Here is a 13,497-nt window from a genome sequence, read left to right as displayed (position 1 = left end):
CTCAACCGCCAATCCATCAAAGATAAATGATTGTGCTCCTGGATTTGGATTGCTCTCTGCAACAGCCATCTCAGAAAATTCACAATCCGCATAGGTTCCTCTATCGTCAATCTCTAGAGGCACAGTTGCTGTAAAACCCAGGTCTGGCGGGCCAAGAAAAATACAGAAGCGGCATATGCAGAGGATTGTGAGAATGGTAACAGACAACCCAAAGATCACCTCCAAAGACCTGCAAGAACCATCTTGCTGCAGATGGTGTTTCTGTACATTGTTCTACAATTCGGTGCAATTTGCACAAATACCACCTGTATGGCAGGGTGATGAGAAAGAAGCCCTTTCTGCACTCACGCCACAAACAGTCGCTTGTTGTATGCAAAAGCTCATTTAGACAAGCCACAGTCATTTTGCAACAAAGTGTCTTGGACTGACAAAATGGAGTTATTTGGTCCTAACAAAAAGCGCTTTGCATGGCAAAAGAAGAACACTGCATTCCAAGAAAAACACCTGCTACCTACTGTCAAATTTGGTAGAGGTTCCTTCATGCTGTGGGACTGTGTGGCTAGTTCAGAGACAAGGGCCCTTGTTAAAGTTGAGGGTCAGATGATTTTAACCCAATATCAACAAATTCTTTAAGATAATGTTCAAGCATCAGTTGAAGTTACGCAGGGGCTGGATATTCCAGCAAGACAATGACCCTAAACACACTTCAAAATCTACAAAGGCATTTATGCAGAGGGAGAAGAACAAAATTCTGGAATGGCAGTCACAGTCCCCCGCCTTGAATATTATCGAAAATATATGGGCTGATTTGAAGCAGGCTGTCCATGCTCGCCAACCATCAAATTTAACTGAGCTGGAGAGATTTTTTATGGACGAATGTTCAAAAACACAGCCATCCAAACACTCACCAAAGGCTATAGAAGGTGTCTAGAGGCTGTTACATTTGCTAAAGGAGGCTCCACTCCACTGTATAGATCCTTTCATAGGTCAATTATTATGTTATAAATGATCTTTTTGTTAAGAATTCATTCAAGTTCCTTAGAACTACTTTTTCATTATGCAAAAAAAAAAAAAAAGTGGAAGAGTACATTCAGTTTTCTGTGCTTTCAGTTTCATCAGGGAAATGTTTAAATATTTTCTATTTTAAATATAAGCATGGACACTTAGGAGGTTATTTATTAAAGTTCAAGTTTGTGAGTTTTTTTCTCAACTCGAATAAACTCAAAGTTTAAATAAACTTGAATGTTATCTTATTAATGAAAATATCAGAATGTAAAAAAACTCTATTAGATGCAATTGAAGGGGAAAAACTATAATACCTTGATTTTATTAAGTTTATAGGCTTTAAAAAACACAAATACTTTGAATTTATAGCGTTTTTGATCGAAAATCTGCGAAAAACACCAGAAAATCGTGAAGGCAAAAAACATCTTCAAATGGTAAAAAGGGACCTCTGCTACTGACGTTTAAATGAATTTCACAGGTTTTAGCTGGAGTATTTTCAGATTCAGATTATTTTGGCAGCTTCGTGGCATAATAAATATCAAATCATTCCAGGTTTTTTTTGTGAAACGAAACTCGAATTTTTGAGAAAACACAACTCGACTTTTAAAACATAACCTCCTTAGTCATGGGATTCTTCTATTTTCCCAATTTTTACTTTCACAACCTTTTTGTGCAAGAATATAAAATAGAACACTTACCAAGGGAGTGTGCATGCTCCATCGTGCATTGCGTTTTATGGCACCAACAACAATGCTAATTTCACCCTGGACTATATAGATATTCTTGTCCACCATTTTTGCAGTGCTGAAAACAAGGAACAATATATATATATGAGTGACCATTCAACACATACAGATTAAATAACTCTGCAAAACCAGTTAGTAATATGATCAGACAATGGCAAAATTGCACACACAAAATTTTGATACCTCAATTCCGAGTAAATATTTACTCTAACAGAATTTGGCAATTAAAACATAGCAGCCAATAAGACAGAGTAAACCTTATAAATTACAGGTGCCGTCTACTTGAGGGAAAACCATGTGCCATCACTTTTCAAAATACAATAAATGAGTGTGATTGTGTATATGTTATCAGTAAAACAAAGATAACCCTTATTCAAACAGTGGTGTAGCCATCTCATCATCCAGAGAACGTCACTATGGGGCAATAAAATCCTTCTTTTAGAAGACATGACATTTATCTTTGGTTGCCCCCATCTTTCTACAATTTTCTCGAAATTGTCTTCATGCAAGTTCCTTTCCCCTGGATCTATTACCTTTGTGCTGAGGAAATCTGCTTTTACATTCTCTCTCTCTGGAAGATAAATTGCAGTTAGACCTTCCAGTCAAACTTCCACCCATTGAAACAGTGGTTTTACCTGTTGTCTGTCACGATTTTTACCTTTTTGTATCTTAACAGATGTGCAAAAGAAAAAAAAAAAAAAGAGATTGCCTTATGGCTCTCAATTCCAGAATATTGGATGCTATATTTTCTCCTCTCCAGGTGCCTTGCACATATTTTTCGCCTATGTGGGCTCCCCCATCCCACACGATGCATCAGTGGTTAATATCACCCACTCTGGCTCTTCTAAGGGAACTCCTCTTGCCAGGTTTTCCAGAATGCACCACCAGATTAGACTTCTTTTTAACTCTTGAGGTAACTTTACCTCCTTCTGTTTTTCTCCAGGAAGACTGACCAGATTTTGATCTGTCTGAAAGAGGGACCCCAGCTACTGAAGAGTTTGTTTAGGGAATAAACTGCTTTTTTTGTTTGTTTGTTTACTACCCACCCATGGGCTAGTAGGAACTCTGGAAGTATGTCTTTCTGCTTCGGATCTTGAGTTTGACAGGATACCGTCTAGGTAATGATACACTGCCAGTGCCTCTTTCCTTAATTCTGCAAATGCTTTCTGCAAATTGAACTACATCTTCTTCTCCACTAGGCCTAGCGCTCTAAATACTGCCCCATCATCCACTGGAAGGGTCGTCTTTTTAGCCAGTCTGACTATAGCCACATCTAGTTTAGGCAGCGAATCCCAGAACTTCAAATCTGATAAAGCTTCCACTTGTCTTGTATGTCTAGTTTTCCAGTGACCTGTTCCAGGTTCTTGACGTTTCTCTGCAGATGATGCAGGCTCATTGGGTGGCTTGTCTATCTTTGCATCTGAGGCAGGAAGGCTGAACACAAATAACAACATTGTTAAAACTCAAGCCTCCTGGTCCTAAATAAATGTTTCCACTCCTTTACAACCTCACCTTTTCCCTTTGGGTTGAGAGGTTTTCCTAATCATACCATGTACCATTGGTGAAAACTAGGTAAAAAGAGTAACATCATTCAGCATCTCATCCTTATATTAAGGGCTACTAGCTGATAACAGGACCTCACTTACCTGCAATCAGTGCTCTTAGTGCTCAGCATCCACTGTGTGGCAAATGACACCGGCAGGAAGTGTGGATTTGTTAAATAGTGGAGGTTGAACTCTGCATGCTCCAGAGACTGCCAGCTCATAGAAATGCCTTTTTTTTGGTGCCAAATTCCCTTCACATAATGCGCCTTTTTCCCTAATCCAAGATGGCCGCCCAGTCACTTCCACCGCTGATGTCATTAACCTACTGCTTCTATCCATGCGTCTTTCCTACACCGAGATGGCGTTCCCGGTACTTCTGCCGCCGTCACTTCCACGGTCATTTGCTGCTGGTGCTTGTCTCTGTATTATTTTGCCGCAATTACAGCTGGGCATGCTGGCTTCTCCTAACCTTTACACGGAAGGAATCTGGGCGCCCACTTCGCTCTGTCTCCGGCTGCAGAAATCTCCTGGGATATATTCAGACAAGTCACGTTTTTACACTCCCATGTCTGCAAATCAATTCCATAATGACCTTAATTTGTATGCAAGGTTATTATCCTGCTGAAACGGGAAGGGCCTTCCCCAAGGAAAATTAGGAAGCACAGAATTGTCAAGGATGACATTGTATGATGTAGTGGCACCTGCATGACAATTATTGGTGTGGTTTAAATAAAACATAATGACAAAGGCTGTCCACATATACAATCCCTCCACAGTCTGTTTACAGAAGATGGGAGGTAAGCCTAAAAGGATGTTAATCTTTTTTTTTTCAAAGTTGTTTTTATTGAGTTTTAGTTTTCACCTAAATAAAAAAAAGTTAAAACATACTTAGCTCTGTAGTGACGCAAACAATAGGCTAAACAGGGATACATAGTAAACTAGACATAAAAGTAGGGTTACATGTATAGTAGGGCCATTGCCTTGTGCAGTAAGTGTACGCCAATCACTTAAAACAAGAGAAAAATGTGTAACTTGGATAACATTTCTCAAACTATTAACGATCACTGTTGTTTCTTTGGGGAAAAAGGGAGGTGGCTAAGCAGTGGGGTTGGGGGCTATTCTGCGGATTTGTTTTGGTTTGTGGTAGCAGTGACGGAAGATGTTCAGAGATTCACGGGGACCATACTTTATTTAACTTTTTGGGGCAACTTCTACGCAAATATGGGAGTTGATAAAGGGGAACAGATGCATTGACCATCTCTATCCATTGCCTTTTTTTTTTTGGAGGGTTGGATTTCCAGTTGAGAGCAATGAGTCTTTTGGCCTGAATGAAGACATAGCATAGTAAGGCCCTTTCAGTTGGGTTAGGAGCAGTCTCCTCGACCTGGTTTAGTAGGAGTGTTAAAGGGTCTAAAGGAATAATCAGTACCAAGTGCTCATCTTTACAAATTATCATTTTACTAACATTTACATTAATATCAAATTTGTAACATTGTCACGGAGGGTGCCAAAAACATTGGTACATGTCATCATTGGTTTTTTCCCGGGGCCAATGCTGTATCTGCTTTCTTCCCAGTCATCCCTCTGTCAGATTGGCACATTTGCAGTAGCATAAAAAATTCACAGCATGCCACTACTGTGCATGCGCTAATCTAACATAGAATGAGTAAATAAAGTAAGATGGCAATGCAAATTAAACTTCCCTAGCTGGCCCATTTTGTTTTTTTGTTTTTAACAGGAGCATTGACCCAGGGAATAAGTCCAGCAAATCTATTAAGTGGAGGTGCACAAGATTTTGGCACCCCTCAGTGAATATAGCTGTCCTTTAAGTTATTTATCTTTTAAATTAGTTTTATTGCATATTTACAAATCCCCAATCTCTCCCCTCTGAATGGAATCACAGACCTCCTATCTTATTCAGTGATGCTGCCTGCAGTGGATTACAACAGTCGCTGTAAGGATGTGCATCCATGTGATGCTCTGCAAGCTCTATACTTTGTTTAATTTTATGTCATTAATCCTATTTACTGTTAACATTAGATGTGATTTCGCTATGTCAGATCAATAACATGCACAGGAAATTACATGCACAGTAGGACTTGATCATAAAGCTGCCCTTAAAGTGTTTCAAGCAATTGCTCTTCGGATTTAAGTGATACGGACATACAAAAATCTACTATTCAAAATATTAAAGGGGTGGTCACCTTCAAACAACTAGTTGTTTTCAGATAGATCACCAGAAATAACGACTTTTTCCAATGACTTTCTATTTTCCATGGGCGACTTCTAATATTGAAGTGTAAAGTGTCATTTTTCACCTTCTAAAGCAGCTCGGGGGGGGGGGGGGTTGCTGATCCTGTAAACTGTTCTAAATGGATAATTTAGTTGATACATTTCTTATCTTTGTCCCTGCTAAGCAGAATCTCTGGGTTTCATTACAGGCAGCTGTTAGAATTGATACAATAGTTGTTAATACTCCAGAGATACTACTGGGAAATGTATCAACTAAATGTTGCAAAATTGTAACAGTTCAGAGTCTGCATTACAATTACTGAGCTGAGTCAACACGAGAGACACAAACATTCAACTTTAAACTTTAAAATTTTGGAAAAACTGTAAAAAATAAACAGTGGAAAGTAGTTGAAAAAAGTCTATTTCTGGGGAACAATCAAAAAACAACTGAATTGAAAAAAGTGTTTGGAAGGTGAACAACCCCTTTAATGTACATTTAAAGTTGCCTATAGGTCATGTTGGTTTTTCACTGATAAGGCTGCTTGAAGTTACTTGAAGTTCCTAAACCTGTGCGGTCAACCTGATTGTCCCTTCTCAAACTATAAGTTACAGTTTTAAATTCGAAAGAACTACTGCTGCACAAATATGGAAGCCCCATTTATAGAGGAACATAGGGATGAGACGGGCAATGATACTGCATTGGGCAAATGCTGTTATGGTAAAATTATAAATAACATGAAAAGACAATGTTTATTTCTGGTGTTCGTATCTCTTTTAAGAGTGTTCCGACCTCTAGGTCTCCAATAATTGCTACTTAGGAAGTTATATAACATTGAAAAGAAGAATCTATTTTCACTGACAGACATTATCAGTTGCCAAGCACTTTATTAACATTTTGTGATCTTTCACCTAGAGGCATTTCCTAGTGGCAACATTTATTATACCTAGGAAAACCATTTTTCCAGTATTACCTAAACTGTCTGAATCTGCCTGGATGTTGGTGCAATTCCACTTCTGTAACTTGAGATAGGGCGATAAATTAAAACATTTATATCAAAAAATTTGAAAAACTATTTTTTACAGGGATTTCTGTTTACAGGTCAAAAACACACATTGTTTTTTTCATAGCAAAGCACCAGAATCAACATACATTAGATTACAATGTAAACAAGCTGTTCTCTATGCATGATTCTCTTGCTCTTCCAGATCTTGCCAAGAACAGTGGAAATTGCATAACTGTTAAGTGACAACCCAACATTTGGGGTGTCAAGTCTTATTACGCTCGGCAGTTGTCAACAAGTAACAACTCCTAATAGTTATTAATGCCTAATAAGGTAATTAAGGCCAAGGACTTTTCAGAAACAGTATTTATCACTGTACAAGTTGAAGGGTGTCCAGTTTACTAATTTCTTTTTTCCTATCTTTTAATTCATTCCTATGTTTAAGTTCATGCAAAAACCTGTGCTTTAACATTTGCAAATATGTTGGGTTTTTTTATACGCACATAAATTGCTGCAGTAGTTGTTAAATACTTTTCAGTTACAAAATTCACTAAATATGTAACTGTAGTCAACATAGTGGGTAGCACTGCCTTGTAGCGATGTGGTACCAAGTCTCATTCCAGCTAGGGCCACACCTGCAGGAAAGTTTTAATGTTCTCCTGGGTCTGTGTGGGTTTCCTCTGGGTACTCAGGTTTCCTCCCATATTTCAAAGACATACAGATAGGTTTACTGACTCCTGATAAATCGATTGTATGCAAATGTGATAGGGACCTTAGATTGTAAGCTCCACTGGTGCAGGGACTGATGTGAATGTTGTGATATATAATCTCTGCAGAACTTCTGCACTTCATAATACTAGTGAAAAAAATGTACATCTTTCTACTCAAAATTGCAAAACTGTGCCAAGTGAGTTTATTCATGCAATTTCTTAAAATTGACACAATCTTTTCTCCCACTAGTCAGTTACCAAAATAAAGCATTGTAAATGTGAATGCTAGGCCCCTGGACAGTTTGAGACTCAGTGTGTGCATGATTACCAAAATATGTGGCATATTCAGACAAACAAAATAAAAGTAATGCATAAGAATATGCAGATATCAGCAAATCCCTTGCATTTATGCATATTAAATCCAAATAGGTAAATATATCTTTCTAATGCAAACTACCTATATTACATATTATAATTCTATTCACATTTGCTTTGTACAAATGCAATAATAATGTATTAGTATTACTAAAGGGGTTGTTCACCTTTGAGATAACTTTTAGTAAGATGTGGAGAGTGATATTCTGAGACAATTTGCAATTGGTTTTCATTTATTATTGAAGGTTTTTGAGTTATTTAGCTTTTTATTCAGCAGTTCTTCAATTTGCATCTTAACCATTTTTTTTAACTAGGGTCCAAGTTACCCCAGCAACCATGCATTGATTTGAATAAGAGACTGGCATACGAATAGGAGAGGGCCAGAATAGAAGGATCAGTACTAAAAAGTAACAACAACAATACATTTGTAGCCTTACAGAGCATTTGTTTTTTAGAAGGGAGTCGGTGATGCCAATTTGAAAGCTGCAAAGAGTCAAAAGAAAAAGGTTAAAAGGCAAATAACTATAAAACGTTAAAAATTAATAATGAAAACCAATTGAAAAGTTGCTTCGAACTGGTCGTTCTATAACATAATAAAAGTTACCTTAAATGTGAACCACCCCTTTAACATGTATTTATAAAAGTATATTCCGCAGTACTGTAAAGTAAGTGGGTGGATACACTCAACATACGGATTTACATACAAACCCGTAACAAGAGGTAAGGCGGTTCCTGCCCAAGCAAGCTTACAAATATAGCCTTCCTTCATGAGGTGCCCATGTGAGTAAAACCATTAACATGTTTCAGGAAAGAATGGTCGATCTGTGATTCATTCACATCTCTGCTGTAATTTTGATATTTATGTTTTCTTTTATGAACTTGCTTATTATAAATATTGTTCACATATAAGCAATAACATCATCAGCTAAGGGTAGTGGCACACAAGGCAACTTAGTTCATCTATGGGATTCCTATAAAAAGAAACACCATGCAACCACTTCCAGTTGTACCAAATGGAATCACACTAACTCTGACACACAAAGTCTTGTTGTTTTAATTTACTGGTACAGGTATGTTACAGACTAAGTTTACCTATAAGGGCCTTATTTGCTCACCAAAATAACCATGTTTTGAGGCATACTATGGTGCCCCATCCATCCTGGGCAAGTGCTCGTAGGGTCTGCTTCACACTTTGCCATTGCTAGGACATAAACACAGTCTGACAATGTGTGGAAGCAAGGCTAATGCCTAGAAGAAAGGCAATTTTACACGAGTGCCTCCTAGAGAGGGCATTAGGGGATAATGAAAAGTTTTATATGAAAAATACTGTTAAAGGAAAACTTTACCCCCTAAATGAATATTTAAGCAACAGATAGTTGATATATTCAGTGGCATATTAAAGAATATTACCAAACCGGAATATGTATTTAAGTATATATATATATATATATATATATATATATATATATATATATATATATATATATATATATATATATATATATATATATATATATATATATATATATATATATATATATAAGCCCAAGTTTGAAAGCACTCACAGCTGTGAGTGCTTTCAAACTTGGGCTTATGTAAATTATGGTTAGCACCCAGCTGTGATACGTTATTTGGTGAGTGCCGTTATATGTGGAAATATATATATATATATATATATATATATATATATATATATATATATTGTCCTTTTACATCTCTTGCCTTGAACCACCATTTTGTGATGGTCTGTGTGCTGCCTCAGAGATCACTTGACCAGAAATACTGCAGCTCTAACAGGAAGAAGTGTGGAAAGCAAAAGACAGAACTCTGTCTGTTAATTGGCTCATGTGACCCAACATGTATGGTTTGTTTGTTTGGTTTATTTGTGTGCACAGTGAATCCTATGATCGCAGGGGGCGGTCCTTGTTTTTTAAAATGGCAATTTTCTATTTACGATTACCCAATGGCACATACTACTAAAAAAGTATATTATTATGAAAATGGTTTATTTACATGAAGCAGGGTTTTACACCAGCTGTTGTATGCAATATCTTTTTTTAGAGACTTACACTGTTTGGGGGTATAGTTTTAATATCACAGGCACAAACTACGTTTAAATCCTGGAGTGTTGGAGACATTTATTTTTTTACACCTATATTCTGAAGAGCTTTCTCTTGGCAGAATGGAGTTGCATCTTTCCAAGAGAACTCCATAATATATAAGTCGAAGGGCCTCATTTGCAAATTGCCATTTTTTTGACAGGCTTCATTCTGCCCTGTATATTGCACCATGGGTACAGGCTTTTGCAAACTGCAATAGATGTATTCATGAGGTGCAGACTGGGGGACAACATATACACACACCCAAGCTGTGCATCATTTAGCACACAGTGCTCCCTACAAAGCCATCTCGTTACCACAGCGCTGCTATGCAAGTGCTCTGCATTAAGAGGTGTTAAGATTAAGATTTTGCTCTTGTTTGGGGAATTAGTAAATGGCCCATTCTATGTTAAGTAAAAAAAGTACTGCACAGGGGTGCAGTGGAGCTACAATAGCAGTCACTGTGGCAGGTGGGGGTCCAAATGGCCTCGTTGAGTGGTCTCAATGACAGTTATGTATCTTGGATGCAATAACTTGTCAAATGTTGCCGCAGTTTACTTAATTCTGACATTCACAATACTTTCCCAGAATTTATTTGTATTCACCGTTGCAAAATGCTCAGATTCTTGTAAATAAGCTGCAGAAGGGTTACCCAACTTGGGTGCAAGGCTGCTGGTACAAATCAGCCAGCTATCCCTCAATAATTGGAGATCATTGTTAGTAATTTGCCAGTGAAATCTTATGACAACAGACAAGCAGGGTATGGAAACAGTATAATACAAATAACAAAAACAGCCTTTTACAGTCAAGAAGGGAAGAGGATTACACAGAATTAATTGTTTTGTACTTCTGGCAAAAGCTTCCTTGGGGGCAAAGCCAACTGCATTAACACTTAAAGGGGAAATACACCACTGTGCCTGCGGCTGTGCAAAGTATGCCAGAAATGTGAAAATTCTGAGGATTGCATAGCTATCCCTAATTATCTAAATGCATCAAGCACTATGGTTAGTATTATATTTGCTACAATGAACCATTTAATAGTCCACTTACATCATGAGGTTGCTATGCACCGAATATTAAATGCAGAAACTGTTTCTGGCAAAATAATTACTATGAATGATTGGGAATGCTACTAAAACAAATATTTCGACCGTATTTACAATATTTAATGTCAAGTCATCCAGGAGCAATTACTTCTGCTGCGATGTCACAATGACAATAACCCAGCACCCCTCAATTACCTGTCAGTGGTCCTGACCCCTGGATCCAAAATGGCGGCCTACACAGTGGTGGTGACGTTGGCTTCACATTCAGTTCCTTTTGCGAGCAGACGAAATACTGAAAGACTGCAGTTACCACCGAAAAAGACAGTCCCCCCTTACGGTATATAAAATAATATGAAAAACACACACCGGGACTGCACTGCCGCACCAGCCCCCCCTGGAAGGAACCGGCTCAATCCTTTCCTGTAAACTTCACTGACGTGGTAACGCAGCCTACCGTGACACCTGGAAACCAGAGCAATGAACCAATCACACGCATCGTTTTCTTAAAAGGCAGTAACTATGTCCAATAGAGTCGTGAAATTAGCCGTCGCGGTGAAACAAGTAGTGTTATTGGTTGATTCGGGGAGGGTGGGCTTAGATGCCTCATTGGTGCAGCTCCTATAAGCTTAACCCAATCGTACAACAGCACAGCATGATTGCTTCCTGAGGGATGTTGTTGCTGGCTGGGACTGGGTTGAGTAACGCTGAGGGGTTTGTTGAGTCATAGAGCTGGAATTCGAGCTCTACTAAAATAGAACGGTGTTTCTAATAAATACGTGAATCTGTGATGTTTAGTAATCTTACGCTATTACGCTGAATATATACCAGTTCTCTTACGACTTCAATATATTGATATATATGGTGGATTTTGTTCCTGTGTGATTCAAAACTGACTGTGACACAATCAAAACAGCCCCCTTTCCTTCCTGTCCAAAATGAATTAATGGTTCTGTGGAAATTTTCTAATTTCCTTAGCATTTATATCAGTCCTGTCTTCTGACATGGTATAAACTTCAGGGCCACAATAAATGTGGTAACGTGGACATGTACAAATAATAGCTAAACATATATATCCCCCCTCTTTAAAGGGGACAAAAAATATACTTGTTGGATTGTAACATTTGAGTATCTAGAAAAGAATTGACCTCAGAACACATTCATTCATTATAAAAGATTAATTGGACAATGCATCTTACATAATACCTATTATAACTAGTCATGGTGCATAACAAATATTGAACATTTAGTGACATTTCATTACTTTATTCATTCTGAATATTTCTGTCATCGCAGAGATTACAAAAACAATTCATAGATCAGTGGCATAACTAGATGATACTGGGCCCACAGCAAATTAATAACATATCCAGAGGTTGACCTGTTTTAACATACCTCCCAACTGTCCCTTTTTTGTGGGACAGTCCAGATTTTTACAGCTCAACCTACAGTCCCAGATTACTGAAATGTCCCGAGTTTCTCTTTGATCTCCTGCACTGAACATAAAGAAAAAGATACAATGTTTCTGAAATGTAATTAAATAAGCGACTTTTGGCAGAGAGCCCAGAATACTCTACAACTGCATGTAGATACATTTGTTGCAATGTAAGATAAGCAAAGATACAATTGTAACTATTTAAGATAAGCAGGTCTCTTGGGGAAACTGTGACTTGCAGCTTAAGGGGCAATTTACCTTCATTAGCAAAACTGTGATAACACATAAAACCTGACCCTAAAACCCCAAGATATGTGTTCAAACTTTCCATAACCTGCCAAATTTTATAAAAGGAATGTGGTATTTAGGGATGTGGCCATCAAATGGTCGTGGCCAAAAAATGTAACTACGCATGGCAGGTCCCTTTTTCTATTTTTCAAATGTTGGGAGGTATGCCAATATATGTTGAAATTGCTTATTATTTAAGATCTCATGGGGCCACCTGTACCTCCTGCTTCCTCTGTAGTTTATTTTTTAAAGGTCCCCAGCCTTTTTTACCCATGAGTCACATTTGGCAGCCCTTATGTGGACTGGCAGCCTACAGGAGCAGGCCCAGACTGTCAATCTGTGGATTCTGGCAAATGCCAGTGAGGCTGCTGTATGGTGCCATAGAAAGTTACCATTTAGTGGACTGATGGGGGCCTGTTTTGGCCTCTATGTACTTGGAATGCCAGGGCCTATTTTGACTCCCAGTCCAGACCTGTACAAGAGGCTCTGTTTGGCAGTACACATAGTTGTTGGTTTTTATGCAACTAAAACTTGCCTCCAAGTCTAGAATTCAAACGTAAGCATCTGCTGTGAGGCCAGTGGGAGCAAGTGCAAGGGGCTGGTTGGGGGGGGGCACTGGCGTAGAACCACTGGCATTCTTTACCAGGTTATAAAACATTCTCAGGAATGCAAATAAAATGCAGATAATAGAATACATTTAATCTGACCAGGCCTTAGTTTTCTCTAAATGTTTAATTCTTTGCTTTGTTTCATCTTGTCTTTATGGTAATAATCTTAAAAACTGATTTCATTCTCCGTAGGTGGGGAGTAATCTCTCCCTAGGACCCCATAATAAATCCGTAAATCTGAGCTTTAGCACTGCAACCAAATAATAGGTTTAGAATTAACAGTGTGCCTTAGTTTACTTACTATTTTGTATTGTAATTTAATTTGAATTCAGTAGTAACATAGTAAGATACGTTGAAGAAAGACACACATGCATCAAGTTCAACCTTTTAACTTTTTTTTTTTTACCTGCC

The 13,497-nt window shown here is 38.0% G+C and overlaps 1 protein-coding gene across 9 annotated transcripts in view; it reads right to left on the bottom strand.

Annotated features, from left to right (window-relative positions):
- The window catches only part of gbf1.L (golgi brefeldin A resistant guanine nucleotide exchange factor 1 L homeolog), a 170,055-nt gene extending 158,785 nt beyond the window's left edge, over nt 1-11,270 (bottom strand). For 6 of the 9 annotated variants that reach the window (XM_041568838.1, XM_041568841.1, XM_041568840.1 and 3 more), the window contains exons 1-2: nt 10,954-11,233; nt 1,704-1,809 (exon numbers count right to left, since the gene is read on the bottom strand). In XM_041568838.1, coding sequence (XP_041424772.1) covers nt 1,704-1,799 — 96 coding nt within the window. In that variant the 5' untranslated portion in view covers nt 1,800-1,809; nt 10,954-11,233. Of the gene's footprint in view, nt 1-1,703; nt 1,810-10,953 lie in introns of all 9 variants that reach the window. The other 3 variants (XM_041568839.1, XM_041568846.1, XM_041568844.1) reach the window with 3 other exon arrangements.
- Between the last annotated feature and the right edge of the window lie 2,227 nt (nt 11,271-13,497).

The sequence above is a fragment of the Xenopus laevis genome, chromosome 7L (assembly GCF_017654675.1).
Source record: "Xenopus laevis strain J_2021 chromosome 7L, Xenopus_laevis_v10.1, whole genome shotgun sequence".
Classification (NCBI taxonomy): Eukaryota; Metazoa; Chordata; class Amphibia; order Anura; family Pipidae; genus Xenopus; species Xenopus laevis.
This window is presented reverse-complemented; position numbering and strand designations above follow the sequence as displayed.